We start from the raw sequence: 16,381 nt of genomic DNA, 5'->3' as shown, positions 1-16,381 counted from the left end.
CTCAGCTCTTTTGTTTCCTTTAACAAATTCCTTACATGGATTAACTTTCTTCTTTTCCTCCTCCTCTTCCCACCAACCCTGGCTCTTCCATGATGGAACTGTCTTCACTGGTACAGGAGCTGGCGGGTATCCACAGGTGAAGGTGCAAATGCTGCCTCTGATTTCAAGAAATTTTGAGGCATGTAATTTCTTTAAATCTCAGGTCTATGAACTAAGATCAATAAATGAATCTCCCCTCAGAGCAATGTGGCTGTGTATATGTTTCTGTAAGCCTACACTGAACCAAAAAGTTTTTAAAAGGAGCAAGTTAAAGAGACTTAGGTTTTCCTATAGTCTTAAATTTTCATTTTTATTTGATTCAATGTAGTATACACATTTTTAGTGACTATCAATCTACCTTAACTCCTGATGCTCAATTATATTAATGCTTGGTTTCCTTTATAGTGTTTTGTTGTGCTTTAAAAAAAACACATTTTTGTTTCCCCTTGATTGTCTGTAGGAGGTACCAACGTCAGGATGAATTCCATGGCATGTTACAGAACCTAAAATCTTCTCTGGATGGTTTTCTAATTTATCTATTTTAATGTTCTTATGGCAACATGATTTTTCTATAATAGTAACTACCCTTACTCTCTCCACAGGGATATTGTGAGGAGAAATGTTATGATGTGTTTGAAATGCCTTAAATTCCTGAAAATAAAAAAAGGCATGATAGAGAGTTATTCTTAATAAAAAATAACTTGCCCTCTATTTTTATGGATCCTGAAGAGAAGAAGGAACATTAAGAGACAAAATAAGTCAGAACCTTAGTAATCAGGATTCCTTTGAGCCTTACTTTTCTCACTTGTTAAATGTGGACAACACCATCTGTTATGTCTGGTACTGGATGAAGCCAAGGGAGCAAATGAGAAATGCATGTGAAACTTCAGAGACTTTACTCTATAAATAACCAGTCTGAAAGTTCAGGGAACACAATGTTTAGAAAAGATTCTACCTATAATGAAGTTATACTACTATGGATTTTGAAGAATTTAGACAGCCATGCTTAATTTTTCAAAGGAAATATAAAATATGTCCTAGACTCTTATGTTATTGGCCAATGAAAATGAATATTGATATATGGTAATGAAGGTCAACCATGTGGAACGCATGTCTCAAGCTTACCTGAATGATCTGGGCAGCAAGCTCAGGAGTCCCGTGCTTCAGGTCGTGCCCGTTGATGGCCAGCACGCGGTCATTGCTGCTGAGCCTCCCATCCTGTGCTGCAAGCCCCCCTTCCAATAGGTCAAGAATAAAAACTCCTGGCTCATCTGTCCTTCGTACAAGTTTGATGCCGAGCTGTTCACCAGAGTCCCGTTTATGAAGAACCACATGGAAAATCTCTTCTCGTGGAGAGTTCCCATCAGAATGATTATATGCTCGGTTACCAAAGCGTCTCTCTCGAAGCACAGTGAGCTGCAGGGTGCTGCAGGGCTGTGAAAGGACAGCTCTGGCATAATTGTGGGACACATTGCTAATATCAAAGTTGTTGACCTTAAAAAAAAACCCAAGAATTATGACCAAAATGTGGCAATCTTTTTCCCCCAATTTGCAGAAACAACATTTCCCAAAGAAACTAACATTGTGACATGATATACAATCATTATTTACAAAGAAACCCACTCTAAAAACATCCTAAAATGAACTTACAATGATTAGCATTAAGTAGAGAATGACAGTTAGGGTCTCAAGGCTAATGACAGTCTCAAATTATCATCCTTGGTTCTGCCATGTAACTTGTTTGAGTATAAAATGTGTTACACATGTGGGATTGAAATTGTAGTAGGAAGAAAAAACACACTCCATGTATATGGGGACACAGGAGAAATTACAAAATTCTAATCTGCTTTACATATAAAAACAGCAAAACTTAGCTTTATACAATTCAGGTTCCACAGTACCGCAATTTTCCAAGTTTTAAATTTATAAATAAGAACAAAAGGGTGCAAATTAACAGAATTAAAATTGATACCTGAAGAATCTGGTCTCCAGCAAGGAGTCTTCCATCTCTGGCGATTATCCCATCCCGGTAGACTTCCTGAATAACAATGTTAATCAGTGGTGTTTCATTGCCACCCACAATGCTAATTCCTAACTGAATATAAGGATTAGAACGGTGAATTTCAATCGTGGTGATTTCGCCTTCTGGTAAACTAGGTGGCTGCTGTGTGGCTGCCAAGTTAAAAATGAGAGAGAAAAATAGATGTAAAGAAAATGAATGTTTTATATTTTGATGTTCTTCTGATAAATAAGTCATCCACTGTTAACAGATGATTAATAACCAAAAAATACCACTGGGTAAGAAAAACAGAATGACAAAAAATATCTATATGTTAAGATCATCTAAACATTTCCTCTTCCGAAGGTGATCAGTATATAACCAACAAATAGCTACTATGTATCAGATTACTAGGGAAGACACAATGATCTGATAAATAAATATTAAGAGAATGTCATCTTGCCCTAACTGACAAGAGAAAGTCTGGACCATTAAACAACTGTAAACAGTGCAAGGGAGTATAAAGAAAAGACTAACTCTGTGGTATGTAATCACAATAGAGTTGAGAGTCATCCCATCTGCTTTAAGAAGAGGTGGGTCTTGAGCCTTAGGGGATGAAAACAAGTTATAGCTCTGGCAGGGGAAATTGTAAACGTTCAGTAAAATTTGTAATTTGCAAGAGACAATCATATTTAAAAGCCACTACTGAGCTAGGCCCAAGATCTAGGACTACAGGCTTTCTGTTCGTTCCTGGGGTGTTGTACAGTCAGATTAGAGGCTGCCACCAGAGGAGTACAACACTCGCAAGCAGGATCTTGAAGACAGATAGATAATAGATATGCAGCCATTTCTTGGCAGAATGAGCTTGACCAATTAATCTCTCAAGACTCAGTTTTTACACCATTTAAAAAAATATCTCATAATATTGTTACAAGCATTTAATCAGTTAATTTATATAAAGTGCTCGGCACAGAGCCTGACACAGAGTAAGCACTTCATCTGAGGTATTATTTTCATCATGCTTGATGTTATTGATTTCTTAGTCAAGAAGCAACAAACTTCTGAACACATGAGCAAACAAGAGGAAGCATGTTAATAACTGTGAATTCATGAACTACAACAGAAGAGGGGTGGGAGGGAGCACTTTTTTCTGGGGTAAGGTTCATATTCCGTTTCTAAAATGCCAACTGTTAGATTTATAGTTTAAAAGGGTGATTTTTGTGGTATGTGAATTATATCTCAGTAAAGTTATTTTTTAAAGAGGAAAAATGCATGTTGGGAAAATCATAGGAAGTAGTAGGAAAGAAGGAAATGTCTGATTTGAAAACATGAAAACCGAAAGAAAGAGGTAAATAGCACATACTGTCGGCAATGGCGCTTTCCTCAAAGGCAGGGTTGTCCAGTCCAGGCTCCTCAGTCCATGCAGGAAGAGAGGCTGAGGTCAGGCTCTGTTCGACAGGCACTGTGCCTGTCCCTGAGCAGTCTGTTTCAGGTGATAGGGTACCTGAGAGATCTAGTATAGTGGTTCCATTTTCATTTTCAGTCTCTGTCTGCGTTTTACTAGTTTTTCTTCTTTCTAGGGCAACTGTCTGATGAGAAGCTCCTGGACATCTAGAAAGAGAGCACCAGGTGATTTCCATGCACAAAGCACCGAGAGGTACCCACAGTAGTACATAATTTCACTTGAACTAAGTTCTTACCACTTCACATAGTCAATTTAAAACAAGGCATTGGCATAAGCAATGGTTTGGTATATATCTCAAAGAATACTTCAATAAAAAATTGTATTCAGGTATATGCTACTACCAGAAACATATAGTATACAGAATAATTGATGCTATACTGCAGGAATTATTCTGAAATTCTGATAACCCTTTATTACAAGTTAAATGGCTTAACCACAGGAGTGGAAATTCAACAGTCTTCTTCCTTAACAAGCCCTTAAATGCTTAGACCGTAAGTGCCAATATGCCTCTGCACGCTCACCACTAATGTTACACATTTACTCATTAGTGTGTGTGAAGCTTTACCACTTGCAGGAAAGCACAATAAAGCCCCAAATAACTATTATAGACATGGAAGGAAATAAAAAATATATATCTTCTAGTTTGTAAAATTAGAATTGCAATAGTGGAATTACAGATATGCTACATAAGTTAAAAATATATTCCAAGTACTTGGGAAACTTACATAAGCACCAAGAAACAAGAACTGTTAACTTGCTTGCTTTTGCTTATTTAAGCAAACAGAAAGGCAGACAGGTGTTTGCTTAAACATTGAAATAAAATTCTACACAGATTAGAAATGTCTTTTCTACTGGACCCCTTCACAGGACAATATGGCTACTGCCCAGTTTGAAGAGTCAGGGAAGGAATGGGGGTTGGTGAAGGGGAGCCAGACACACATTCCTAGAGCCCAGCACAACGCTGACATCACGTATTTTCATGTTGGGGTAAGAAGGTACACAAAAGCCAGTTTTATGTCCAGGGTTATAGATTTTCATTCACTGACAACATTTTTAAAAATGTCAAATTTCGATAAAAATTGAGTATGGGTATTATATTCAATTAAAATTGAAAGCTATCCCTTAACTATAACAGAAATAAATTTTCCCTCATGAACTAAAGGTTTAAGTCCTGGATTTCAAGTTCTTGAAAAGGATCATCATTTCTTTACACCACTTTCTCTCACTGCCTATTTTCTCTTCCCCATGTCAAGAGGGGACAACTGACTTTCCTTGCTGCATTGCTGTGCAGCACTCCAGGGAATGTTCCTACAAGGACCTGACAAATATTTTGGAAGTTATATCACTAAAAAATTATTTTTGTAAATAGATTTAATTTTAAGTTCATTTTTAAAATATGTTTTCAATAAAAATTTTGAGACAAAAACTGGATCATAAAAAATATTTGTGATTAAACAGATAAAGATTGAATTCCCCAAATATACATGTATATCACACACAAATATACACATGGGCAATAGCTAGTCTTCAATGGCGAACATGAACCAGGAACAAGAACTACAAAAACAGAATTTGAACACCTGGGAATTAGCCTAATAAACAACAACCAAAAAACCCTATAAACTAAATAACTACAAAGCCTATCTTATAGTTGTTAAACATGCAAAAATAAATTTAAAAAAGAAAAGCTAAAGTTGTTAGAGAGGTAAAGAAACAAGTATACTTAAATTCCCAATGGTACAGCAAATTGCTAATAGGAACTAAATGAGTACACTTTAAAACAATATCATATAAAAATATGAAGGAATGATCTTAGCCAGCACTGGAGGAAGACTAGAGAGAATCTTTGGGAATACCCATATGTCGGTAAGATGGCCCAGCTGAGCAGATTGAGATGGAACAACTAGACAAGAGGAAACTATAAAAGACTTCAAAGTAATCAAGGGAGAGAGGAGTGTCACCAAAGAAGAAGTAGCTGATAACACAAATGCCACACTAGGAGCAACTAAGATAAGGACCAAAAAAACATTAGTTTGATTTAGCAATGAAAAGGTCACAGACACCTTAGAAAGAACACTTCCAGTGACAAGGGCAAAAGCCCAAACTATAATACCAGCATTTCTGCTACTGCAATACAAGCATCTACAAAAACTGCACACTAAGAATTACAGGACTTAAGTGAGTAAGAGGATTAGGAAAGACCATTCAAAACCTGTGCTGCTAATAGGGATGAGATTTCTTTTGGGGGTATTGGAAATGTTCTAAAAATTAGATGGTGATGATGGCTGCATACTTCTGTGAATACACTAAAAATCACTAAATTGTACACTTTAAAAATAAGTAAATTTTATGGTAGGTAAAATATATCTCAATAAAGCTATTTAAAAAAAATTATAGGGAATGAGTAGATCGGAGCAGGGTTAGGCAGAGAAAAGCACATGACCAGACAGCTCAGAGTTGTCATTCCAAAAGTTTGCAAACACTTGAAACTAAAAAAAAAGGAAATAAACCAATATTTGTTGAGTGTCTAATTTGTGCTAGTCACTGTGTAAAAACTTTTATATATAGTATTTTATGGGGCCCTCACAATCACTCTGTTATCCCCATTTTACAAATGGGCAACTTGAAATCTAACTAAGGCAACATCACATAGAGCTATTAAATTGCAGAACCAAAGTCCAAACACACTCAGATCTGATTTCAAAGAAGTTTCCTCTTACCACTGTGTCACACTAATTCATTTTTATGGAGTTCTTTTTCTATGCCTTAGAAAAACAAAAACTGAATTTGGTCCAGAAACTTGTACCTAGAAACACAATTACAGAAAGTAAGAAAAAGAAAGGCCTTAGTAATTATTAAAAACAAACCAAAATTACAAACAACAAAAACCCATGCAACTTATTAGAGTATTTAAAAATAATAACATAAACTGCAATTGGCATTGGGGAACATAACCTGGATTATTCAAGCAGGTAACTCAGTGTGCCAAGTGTAGAGGATATTACAAATGAACGAAAACAACAGAGAAGAAACGCATGCAACATTTAATTAGATCAGGGTAGGCATTGTGCTCAGACAATGCAGATGAAGTGCAACTGAGACTGGGGCACTGGAGGCAGTATGAACTGCCACAGGCTGGGCTGTGTACCTTCCTAGGGAGGAAGCTCTATTGCAGGTGTGTTTTTTAATTTTCTTAAATAAAACTAAAAGGCTCTTGCAGCAACCAGAGCCAAATTAAGGGGCTTTTCCTTTCCTGCTGAAAGCCATACTTCAATTTTCATTAGTTTGTCTCTCATTATAGAGAAAAAAATTACATAAAATTTATGATATAGTGGCATCATCCCCTTATACAACAACTCACATTAGGGCAAATATAGTGCAACAGAGTACACTATACTATGAGGAGCAGTATTAGTATTAGTGGCAGTAGTGAGGCAGTCGTAGTATAAGTAAAATAAGATGGTGCATGATTATAAGTAAAACAATGCATAGTAAGTGCCAGCACAATGACAAGTACTTAATGAAACTCAAAGAATATGGGCATCTTAAAAACAAGAAAAATGATAAAAATTGTTATAGATTAAAATATGTAAAAATCAATTCAAGTGACATCAGTGAAAATGGTAGATTAAGGGTATCTGAAAACCTCTCCTCCATAAAACTATGTGAACACTGGCAAATATTTTCAAATGCAACTATTTCTCAGCTCTTGAAATTAGCCACAGTTCTATAGCAATCCGGAGTGCATTTATTCAACAAAAATGGCTGAATCTTAGTAAAAACAGTAAACTCTAGGGCATTTGAACTTGCCCTGTTTCCATTCCCATCTCCCTAGCTCCACAGAAACCTGGAAAAGCAATCACCCACAATCACAGTACTATCAGGAGTTTGGCAGCATCAGAGAGGTAGACAGACATACCTTCAAAGCCTCATTCCTAAAGAATTGTTATTAATCGACCTTTTTGTTCTGTGAAGACCCCACTCTCAAGGCTGTCTTTAACTAACCTGCCTTGGAGTTCACCCAGTACAAACAGCCTTTCCACTAGGGGAATTTGATGAAAAACAAAAGAAGCAATTGTTTAAGATTGTGGCTGCTTGAGGTGGTCAAACAAAAGGCTAATCAAAAAGATTTTTTTTTTTTTTAAAGAGCTAGGGAAAGAACTATCCATGAGGATTCTGATATGCCCAGACTGTGTGCATGCATAGGGAACACATGAGAAGGCACTAAGCTCTCCTTACTGGCTAACACTGACATTCTGTAAAAGCCAAAATGAAGGCTAAGGAGGAGTCATCTATTGCCTGATTGTTGAAGGTGTGCCCCTCCATGAACACAGAGTCATGCAGGAAGTCTGGGAAATGTATTGGTTACAGGCATTTAAGGAATTTTCTGTCCAATCTATTAGCTGAACAATAAGCTGAGCAGAAATTTTGCAGAATTAGTTTAGGAATGTTAGTGAACAAACAAACAACAATAAACAGCAAAAACAAATCCTGAAGAGAAAGAAGAATCTGATTTCCAGAGTTTCTACATTATATTATTTTAAATGTCCATTATATTATTTAAAATTATATTATAGTGTTCAATAACAATTTTTTTTAATGCAAAGAAACAAATGAGTATGGACCATACACAGGAAAAATAGCAGTCAATAGAAACTGTCCTTGAGAAAGCCCAGACATTGGCCTTAGCACCAGACGCTTACTTAAATAAAATATTACAAATGTGCCCAAAGAACAAAGGGATCATGTTTGAAGAACTAAAGAAATGTATGAGAATGTTTCACCAAATAAAAGTATCAATAAAGGAATATGTTATAATAATCAAATTAAAATTCTGGATTAAAAAAATACAGTAATGAAATTAAGAACTCACAGCAGATTTGAACAGGCAGAAGAAAGATCAGTGAACTTTAATTAGGTCAATTGAGATTATCAGTCTGAGAAATAGAAAGATAAAATAATAATAAATGGATAGAGGCTCCAGAACCTATAGGACACTATCAAGAATATTAGATATATATACAATGGGAGTGCCACAAGGAGTCAAAGAGAAAGAAGCAGAAAGAATTTTTGAACACAAAATGACCAAAATATTCCTAGATTTCATGAATCTTGAAATCAGCAAGAGAGAAATAGCTCATCATATAGAAATAATCCTTTATAAGTTGGCAGCTGATTTCTCTTCAAAAACCATGGAAGCCAGAAGACCATGGATGACATATTCAAACTGCTAAAAAAAAAAAAAAAAAATCTCAACCAAGAATCTATATCCAGCAAAACTATCCTTCAGAAACAGGGGAAATGAAGACATAACAAAAATGAAGAGTTTGTTGTTGGCAGACCTACTGTACAAGAAACACTAAAGTCTTCCAGGATGATATGAAGGGGCTTTTGATAGTAACTCAATCCACATGAAGAAATAAAGAACACTGGTAAAGATTACTATATAGGTAAATATAAAAAAATAGCATAGAAGTATTTTTTGGTTTATTGATTTTCTTTTGTCCTATCTGATTTAAAAGACAACCACACAGAGTAATAATTAGAATTCTGTTTTGATAGCGATATAACACATAAAGATGTAATTTGTATAACTATAAGAGCACAGATGAGGGAGGAAAGAATGGAACAATATATGGGTTAAGTTTTTGAATACCAGTGAAATTAAATTGCTATTAATCTTAACTAGATTGTTATAAATTATGATGTTAATTGTAATCCCCAGCACAACCGCTAAAAAATAATCCAAAAATATAAACTGAAACAAAGGAATTAAAATGACATACTAAAAAATATCTATTTAACACAAAAAAGGGAAGAAATGGAGGGATAGAGAAACAAATAGAAATAAGATACAGAAACAAATAGTAAAATGGAAGACATAAGTCTTACCTTATCATTAATTATATCAAATCTAAATGAATTTAACACTCAATTGTAAGTCAGTGATTGAAAGAATAGATTTAAAAAGAAAACATGATCAACTATATGCTGTCTACAAGAGATACACTTTAGATTCAAAGACACAAACAGGTCAAAATTAAAAGGAGACAAAAAGATATACCATTCAAATAGCACCTTAAAGAGAGCTAGGTGGGTATACTAATTTTAGACACAATAGATTTAAAGAGAAAAATTGTTTCCCATGACAAAAAATTTTACAATGATGAAAAATTCAATTTGTCAAGAAGTTACGGACTCCGCTAAGATGGAGGTGTAGACAGACACGCTGTGTCTCCCTCTATAACTAAGAAGAAATACAACTACCTCAAAACTAGAGACAACCAGAAGTTCCAGAAAATCGAGATGCAACGAAGTCCAACAAACAAAGAAATAAAGAAGAAATACTCATTCAGACAGGTAGGAGAGGCAGAGCTGGGGCAGAGAGGATACAGTGTGATGGTGACAGCAGCAGCAGGCTGAAGGAAGGTGCAGTCAGATATTTTTAAGGTGCAGGCACATATTTTAAAAAGTCAGGAGGGACACCTGGGGAGCGTTCCCAGCCCCAGACCAGATCCCGCAGCTCATGGTCCCAGCGCTGGGAAGAATAAAGCCTCATTGCTTCTGACTGTGAAAAACAGTGGCGGTTGGGGTGGAGGAAGAAACTGCCTGTCTTTCAGCAGAATCTGCTTGTTTAATGGGCCCCCATGGCCCTAGAACATCCACAGACCCACCCATTCTGGGAACCATGGCCAGGGCAACAGCTAGAGAGGTGCCAGGCCCATACAGAAGTGGGAGAAGTGCCTGGAAAAGGGGCAAGTGCTGGGCAGGTGGCATTGTTCCCTCTCAGACCCCTCCCCCCAAATGTGCTGAAACCGGTCACCCATACTGATGTAACAGGTGTGACAGCTCTATCTAAGACACAGTGGCAAACAAACACAGGAGCTTGTCAAGATGAGGAGAGAGAGAGGTATGGCCCAAAAAAGGGAACAGATCAAGGTCCTAGTGGAAGAACTAGGCAACGAGGAGATAGCCAACCTAACAGACGCACAGTTCAAAATGCTGGTGATAAAGATGCTTACAGGCTTGAGAGATGTGCTTGAGTATGGCAAATGCATAAGGGAAAAAGTGAAGGCTATGCTAAATGAAATGAAGGAAAATCCACACAAAATCAATGGTGAAGGGAAGGAAACTGGGGTTCAAATCAATGGTTTGGAACATAAGGAAGAAAAAAACAGTCAAACAGTACAGAATGAAGAAACAAGAATAAAAAAAAAATGAGGAAAGGCTTAGAAACCTCTGGGACAACTTTAAATGTACCAACATCCAAATCACAGGGGTGCCAGAAAGAGAAGAGGAAGAGCAAGAAATTGAAAACTTATGTGAAAAAAATAATGAAGGAAAAATTCCCAAATTTGGCAAAGGAAATAACATACAAGTCCAGCAAGCACAGAGTCCCAAACAAGCTAGACCCATAGAGGACCACACCAAGACACGTCATTATTAAAATGCCAAAGGTTCAAGATAAAGAGAGAATCTTAAAAGCAGCAAGAGAAAAGCAGAGAGTTACCTACAAAGGGGTACCTATAAGACTATCAGCTGACTTCTCAGAGGACACTTTTCAGGCAAGAAGGGACTGGCAAGAATTATTCAATGTAATGAAAAGCAAGGACCTACAACCAAAATTACTCTATCTGGCAAAGCTATCATTTAGGATGGAAGGGCAGATTAAGTGCTTCCCAGGCAAGGTAAAGCTAAAGGAGTTCATTATCACCAAGCCATTATTATATAAAATGTTAAAGAGACTTATTTAAGAAAAAGAAGATCAAAACTATGAACACTAAAATGACAACAAACTCACAACTATCAACAACTGACTCAAAAAAATACAAACAAAATCCAACTTAGCAAACCAGAATAGGAACAGAATCATAGGTGTGGGGATCATTTGGAGGGTTATCAGCTGGGAGGGGGAAGGAGGAGAAATAGGGAAATGGTGCAGGGATTAAGAAGCATAAGTGGTTGGTACAAAATAGACAGGGGAAGTTAAGAATAATATAGGAAAGGGTGAAGCCAAAGAACTTATATGCATGACCCATGGACATGAACTAAGGAGGGTGGGATTGCTGGAGGGAAGGGGGGTACTGGGCCAAGGGGAGCAAAGGGGAAAAAAATGGGGACTACTGTAACAACATAATCAATAAAATCTACTTTAAAAAAAACAAACAAAAAAAAGAACATATGACAATTATAAACATAAATACAACAGACCCTCAAATATATTAAGCAAAAATTACAGAATTAAAAAAGAGTAGTTCAACAAAAGTACTCTAAGACTTCAATATCTTACTTCCAATAATAGATACAACTAGGTATACAAACAAGAAAAAAAGATATTTTAACATCACTATAAATCAACACACCTAGAAGACATCTATAGCATTGGTTCCCAAACTTTTTGGCACCAGGAACCAGTTTTGTGGAAGATCATTCTTCCAAGGACTTGGGGAGAGGGTTCAGCTGGGGTAACAGGAGGCAGAACCCGGCGGCAATGTGAGAGAAGTTCTGTTCGTGTGCCCACCCGCTGCTCAACTCTGCTGCACAGCCCAGTTGCTAACAGGCCCCGGACTGATACTGGTCCATGGCCTGGGGGCTGGGGTCCCCGGATTTATAGAACACTCCACCCATCAGAGCAAAATACACTTTCTTCTGGAGTACACATGAAGCATTTTCCAGGATAGACCATGTGCTAGGCAATGGTTTCTTAGATATGACACCAAAGCACACACAAATGAAGAAAAAATATAAACTGAGCTTCATAAAAATTAAACTTGTTTGTCCTTGAAAGGACATAGGAAAGTGAAAATACAACTGATAGAACAAGAGAAAATATTTGCAAATCATATATTTGATAAAAGTCTCTAACCAGAATACACGTAGAATGCTTACAACTTACAAAAACACAACAATCCTTTATAAAAATAAACAAATAATTTTGAGCATCTGTTCGTGTTCTTACTGGCCATTCAAATATTACTTTTGCATATCATCTATTCAAACCTTTTGCTCATTTAAAATTGAATGATTTAACTTTTTATTAATTATAAGAATTCTGTATATATTCTGGATATTAGACTCTTACCAGATACATTACTTGCCAATGTATATATCTGCTTTTTACATTATATATGAGAGAAGAATGCTGGTAAGAATGTGCCAAACTCAAACTTCCATTCAAGCTAAAATGTGAATTTAGAAGAGTAATTTTGCCTCAAACTACCCTGACCCATAAAGGCTTCAAAACCATTTGATGGCCTAGGAAAGATCTCAGCATGGAAAAACACTTGTTTAAAGGTTTCCTCTATACTGTACACACTTTCTACCATACTGTTAAACTCTAAGTTTTTTAAGAAGAAAAAAATTCGTTCTGAACCTTGCCATAAACTGAGACACAATTCTCCAATTTAACAACAGAAAATAACATTTACAATTCCCATAAGCTTTAAATCCTAATTGCTGAGGATGAGGTAGCAATGAGGGGTAGAGCAGCGGAAGAGGGAATATTATATAGTGATGGTGCTTGGCAGAATCTCACAAAGTAATTACTAAAATGTTATATGCTTAGTATACAATATACAGGATATTTCTTATAAGCTTTAATTCTCCTTTCGAAGATGGGCACTTTCTCATATCTTTCAAAATTCTTCAGTTTTTAACCAACATATAATTAATTAACAACTAGTAATTTTATTTAAAAACACATTCATCCTTCATAATATTTTACTTTTAGCTGTAGCTGAAAATATCAGCTGTTCATAAACTGATATTTCTTAAGAATAGAAGTTCATTCAATAATGAAAGTAATTTTAGACACAAAATTAACAGATTTATGAAAACTATTCCTAACGGTATATTTTTACTATTAAGAGATTTCCAAATCATAAAAATTCAAGAAAAAAAGATACATGACAGTCATATAACTTTGATAGAATGAACCACTGTTGTTGGTGCTGAAATTTTATGCATTTCAACAAAAATTACCAATTCCTAACAAATCAGTGAAATTGTGTACAGAGAGCCATAGTCATAATCTTCTTCTGTGCCTCATGACATCACTCTTGTTGTTAGTTTATGTTGGTTTAAAACATGGCTGCAAATATTTTTACCTCCTCCCATCACAGATTGGAGCCTTTGTCCCCTCTCCTTGTATCTGGGTGGATAGCTTCAAACAGAATAACAGCATAAGGGATGCTGTGTGTCTTCAAAGCTAAATCATACAAGGCTACGCAGCTTCTGCCTTATTCACTAGAACACTGAGTATCATGGAAGAACATGAAATACCCTGAGGCCACCATGCAGGAGAGGTTACTGTAGGCTCTCCAACTGACAAGTCCTAGCTGAGCCCAGCCTCTGCTTATCTCCACCAGGGTGCCAGACATGTGAATCAAGAAGCCATCTTGGAAGTAGCTTTTCCAGTTCCAACTGTTGCGGTCCCTGTCTTTCAGTTCTTCCCAGCTGTGGCACTGATATAAGGTAACAAAGTGAAGCCATAGCTGATGTGCCCTGTCTGAATCCTTGACTCACAGATCCATGAACAGAATCAAATGCTTGTTTCATGTCACTATATTTGGGGTGGTTAGTTTCTCAGTAATGGATAACCAGAACATAGGTTAACAATTTAATTGAACAAACATTAGGTGAGTGTCAACTTTGGACAAGGGAATTCAAAGACTGGTAAAGATGTGGTCCTTGTCCTGAAGGAATTTACAACCCCGCAGTAGACTCTAACCTTCTATCAGTTTACAGAGACTGCTTAACAACTAGAACAGTATCTGGCACATAGTAGGTAATAAATATTTGCTGAGTGAACTACATATTATTTGGCACTGAGTGTTGGATAATAACCATTCGTATCTGAACTTCAACATTTTTAATTGAGAAACTAGAGATAGGTCAGGCTGTTAAATACATGTCTGTTCAAATGGGATATAAAAATTCCACTTTATAATTTACTTTTTTATTTTAATAATCAATAGTTACTCTTAGGTGTTTATATCAACCAAGTCACCTACCTTTTCAAATCATTCACATTTTTCAATGTATCTTTGACAGCATAGGCCTAAGACACTTTGAAAATGATTAAATTAGTAGCTCAAATATTAACAAGCACACTTGGATAATGAAACTTTCAACTAGACATAATTGGTTAGCCTTTACCAACCTATAACTGAAAGAACAGTTGGCAATTCCCAAATTTTACATCACTAACTTACATAACTTGATGGAAAATACTAATGATACTTCAACTACACACAGGCAGACCTCAGAGATATTGCAGGTTTGGTTCCAGACCATCGCAATAAAGCAAGTCTCACAATAAAGCGAGCTATCATCTTTCTACGGGTGGAAGGTCCTACATTCAATTTCTAAAACAAAACAAAACAAAAAAGCCCCGCAACATCTGTAAAGCACAATAAAGCAAAGCACAATAAAATGAGGTATGCCTGTATTTAATTCTTGAATGCATTTTAGTTAAGTGAGTATCCTAAAAATTTGTGAAAATTTTATCACACTGTTATCAAACTTATTAGTAACTGAAGTGAGACTCACTCAGTCCTTTAACATCTCATGACTGATGTTCATAAGAGTCACAAAAGAACCTACCGCTAAAAAGAACAGTACTACTGAGAGAAATAAGAAAAGCCTCAAGTAGTCTTCAACCTCAGCTGTAACTAGACCTGACCCAGATTAGCATATTCCAAAGTCTGGTGTCCGTTTCCAGGAGGTCTGTTACCATGTTTGGGTTCTATGCCTGCTGGTGACTGACTGAAGATACGCAAAAACCTAAGGCTACATGCATTTTCAAACATTTTTCTAAGCTTATTTTAAAATAATACAGCTTACAGTTAAGCAATTTCTCTGCACAGCTTCATATTTCTGATATTTTAATAACATCTCATTCTTTCTCACATATCTTAATTCTTTCTAAGGGGTATATCCATTTTATAACACTGATATTTAGGAAGAGAATGAACATGTATACTCCTAAGGGTATGAAACTTTTTACTACCACAAAGCGGCAGAGAACATGATTCAACCTGTGGAAGTCAGCATGGTGTATCAGAATGATAAAGAAGAATACTGAAGTTTAAGTCTAACTATATCATTAACTAGCTCTAAGTCTTTGTGACTCAGTTTCCTGATTTGTAAAGTGAGGTGATTAGATTTAGATAATCTCCTTCAATTCTATGATTTTATGTATGAGTATAATGACAAGCTATTCTATACAAGACTTAAACACTGTTATTTCTAAATCCAATATACAGGGTGGGGCAAAAGTAGGTTTACAGGGGTGAGCACACAAAACCCATTTTATTCTTATATTATTATTTAATAATTATTGTATTACTTTTCATATGAACAGCCATAAATCTATTTCTGCCCCACCCTGTATTATACTACTATGCATTATTTTCACAGAACTAAAAATTACTGTAGCTTTACACTGCCAACTGGCTTAACTTTAGAATTTAAAAATCAATACATTTATTTCTGTCACTTTATGTGATTCTACCTACATGTCTTAAACATGAGATGTATTTTAATCCTTCCTAGGGGTACAAATAATTTTAAAGATGAAGAATTCTAACAGAGTCAAATTATAAAACTCACTAAATAATCAACTAATTATTTAACCTTTTAAAAAGTTTTTATTACTAGAACGAAAATAACCATTAACTGTTTTAAAGTTTCCAATCATTAGTTCTTGTTCAGACTAGTTCCTGAACACAGAATCTTTGTAAAATCTTAGGCAAATACAATCTTATGTATCCATTTTTCAGGTTACAACAAAATTATCATTTTTATTGGCTGCATAATATCCTATTGAGCTGATGGAGTATCATACTTGTACCTCTTCCCCTTCTTTTAAGTAGATC

General features: G+C 35.9%; 1 protein-coding gene across 1 annotated transcript in view; it reads right to left on the bottom strand.

Annotated features, from left to right (window-relative positions):
- The window catches only part of LNX2 (ligand of numb-protein X 2), an 81,818-nt gene that overhangs the window by 18,433 nt on the left and 47,004 nt on the right, over nucleotides 1-16,381 (bottom strand). Inside the window, exons 3-5 of the mRNA XM_090273763.1 lie at nucleotides 3,402-3,649; nucleotides 2,012-2,211; nucleotides 1,165-1,533 (exon numbers count right to left, since the gene is read on the bottom strand). Of these exons, the coding sequence (XP_090129889.1) occupies nucleotides 1,165-1,533; nucleotides 2,012-2,211; nucleotides 3,402-3,649 (817 nt within the window). The remainder of the gene's footprint in view (nucleotides 1-1,164; nucleotides 1,534-2,011; nucleotides 2,212-3,401; nucleotides 3,650-16,381) is intronic.

The sequence above is a fragment of the Furipterus horrens genome, unplaced genomic scaffold, assembly GCF_987537825.1.
Source record: "Furipterus horrens unplaced genomic scaffold, mFurHor1.1.pri manual_scaffold_4, whole genome shotgun sequence".
Taxonomy (NCBI): Eukaryota; Metazoa; Chordata; class Mammalia; order Chiroptera; family Furipteridae; genus Furipterus; species Furipterus horrens.
The sequence above is the reverse complement of the archived record's forward strand: the minus strand, read 5'-3'. Positions and strand labels throughout refer to the sequence as shown.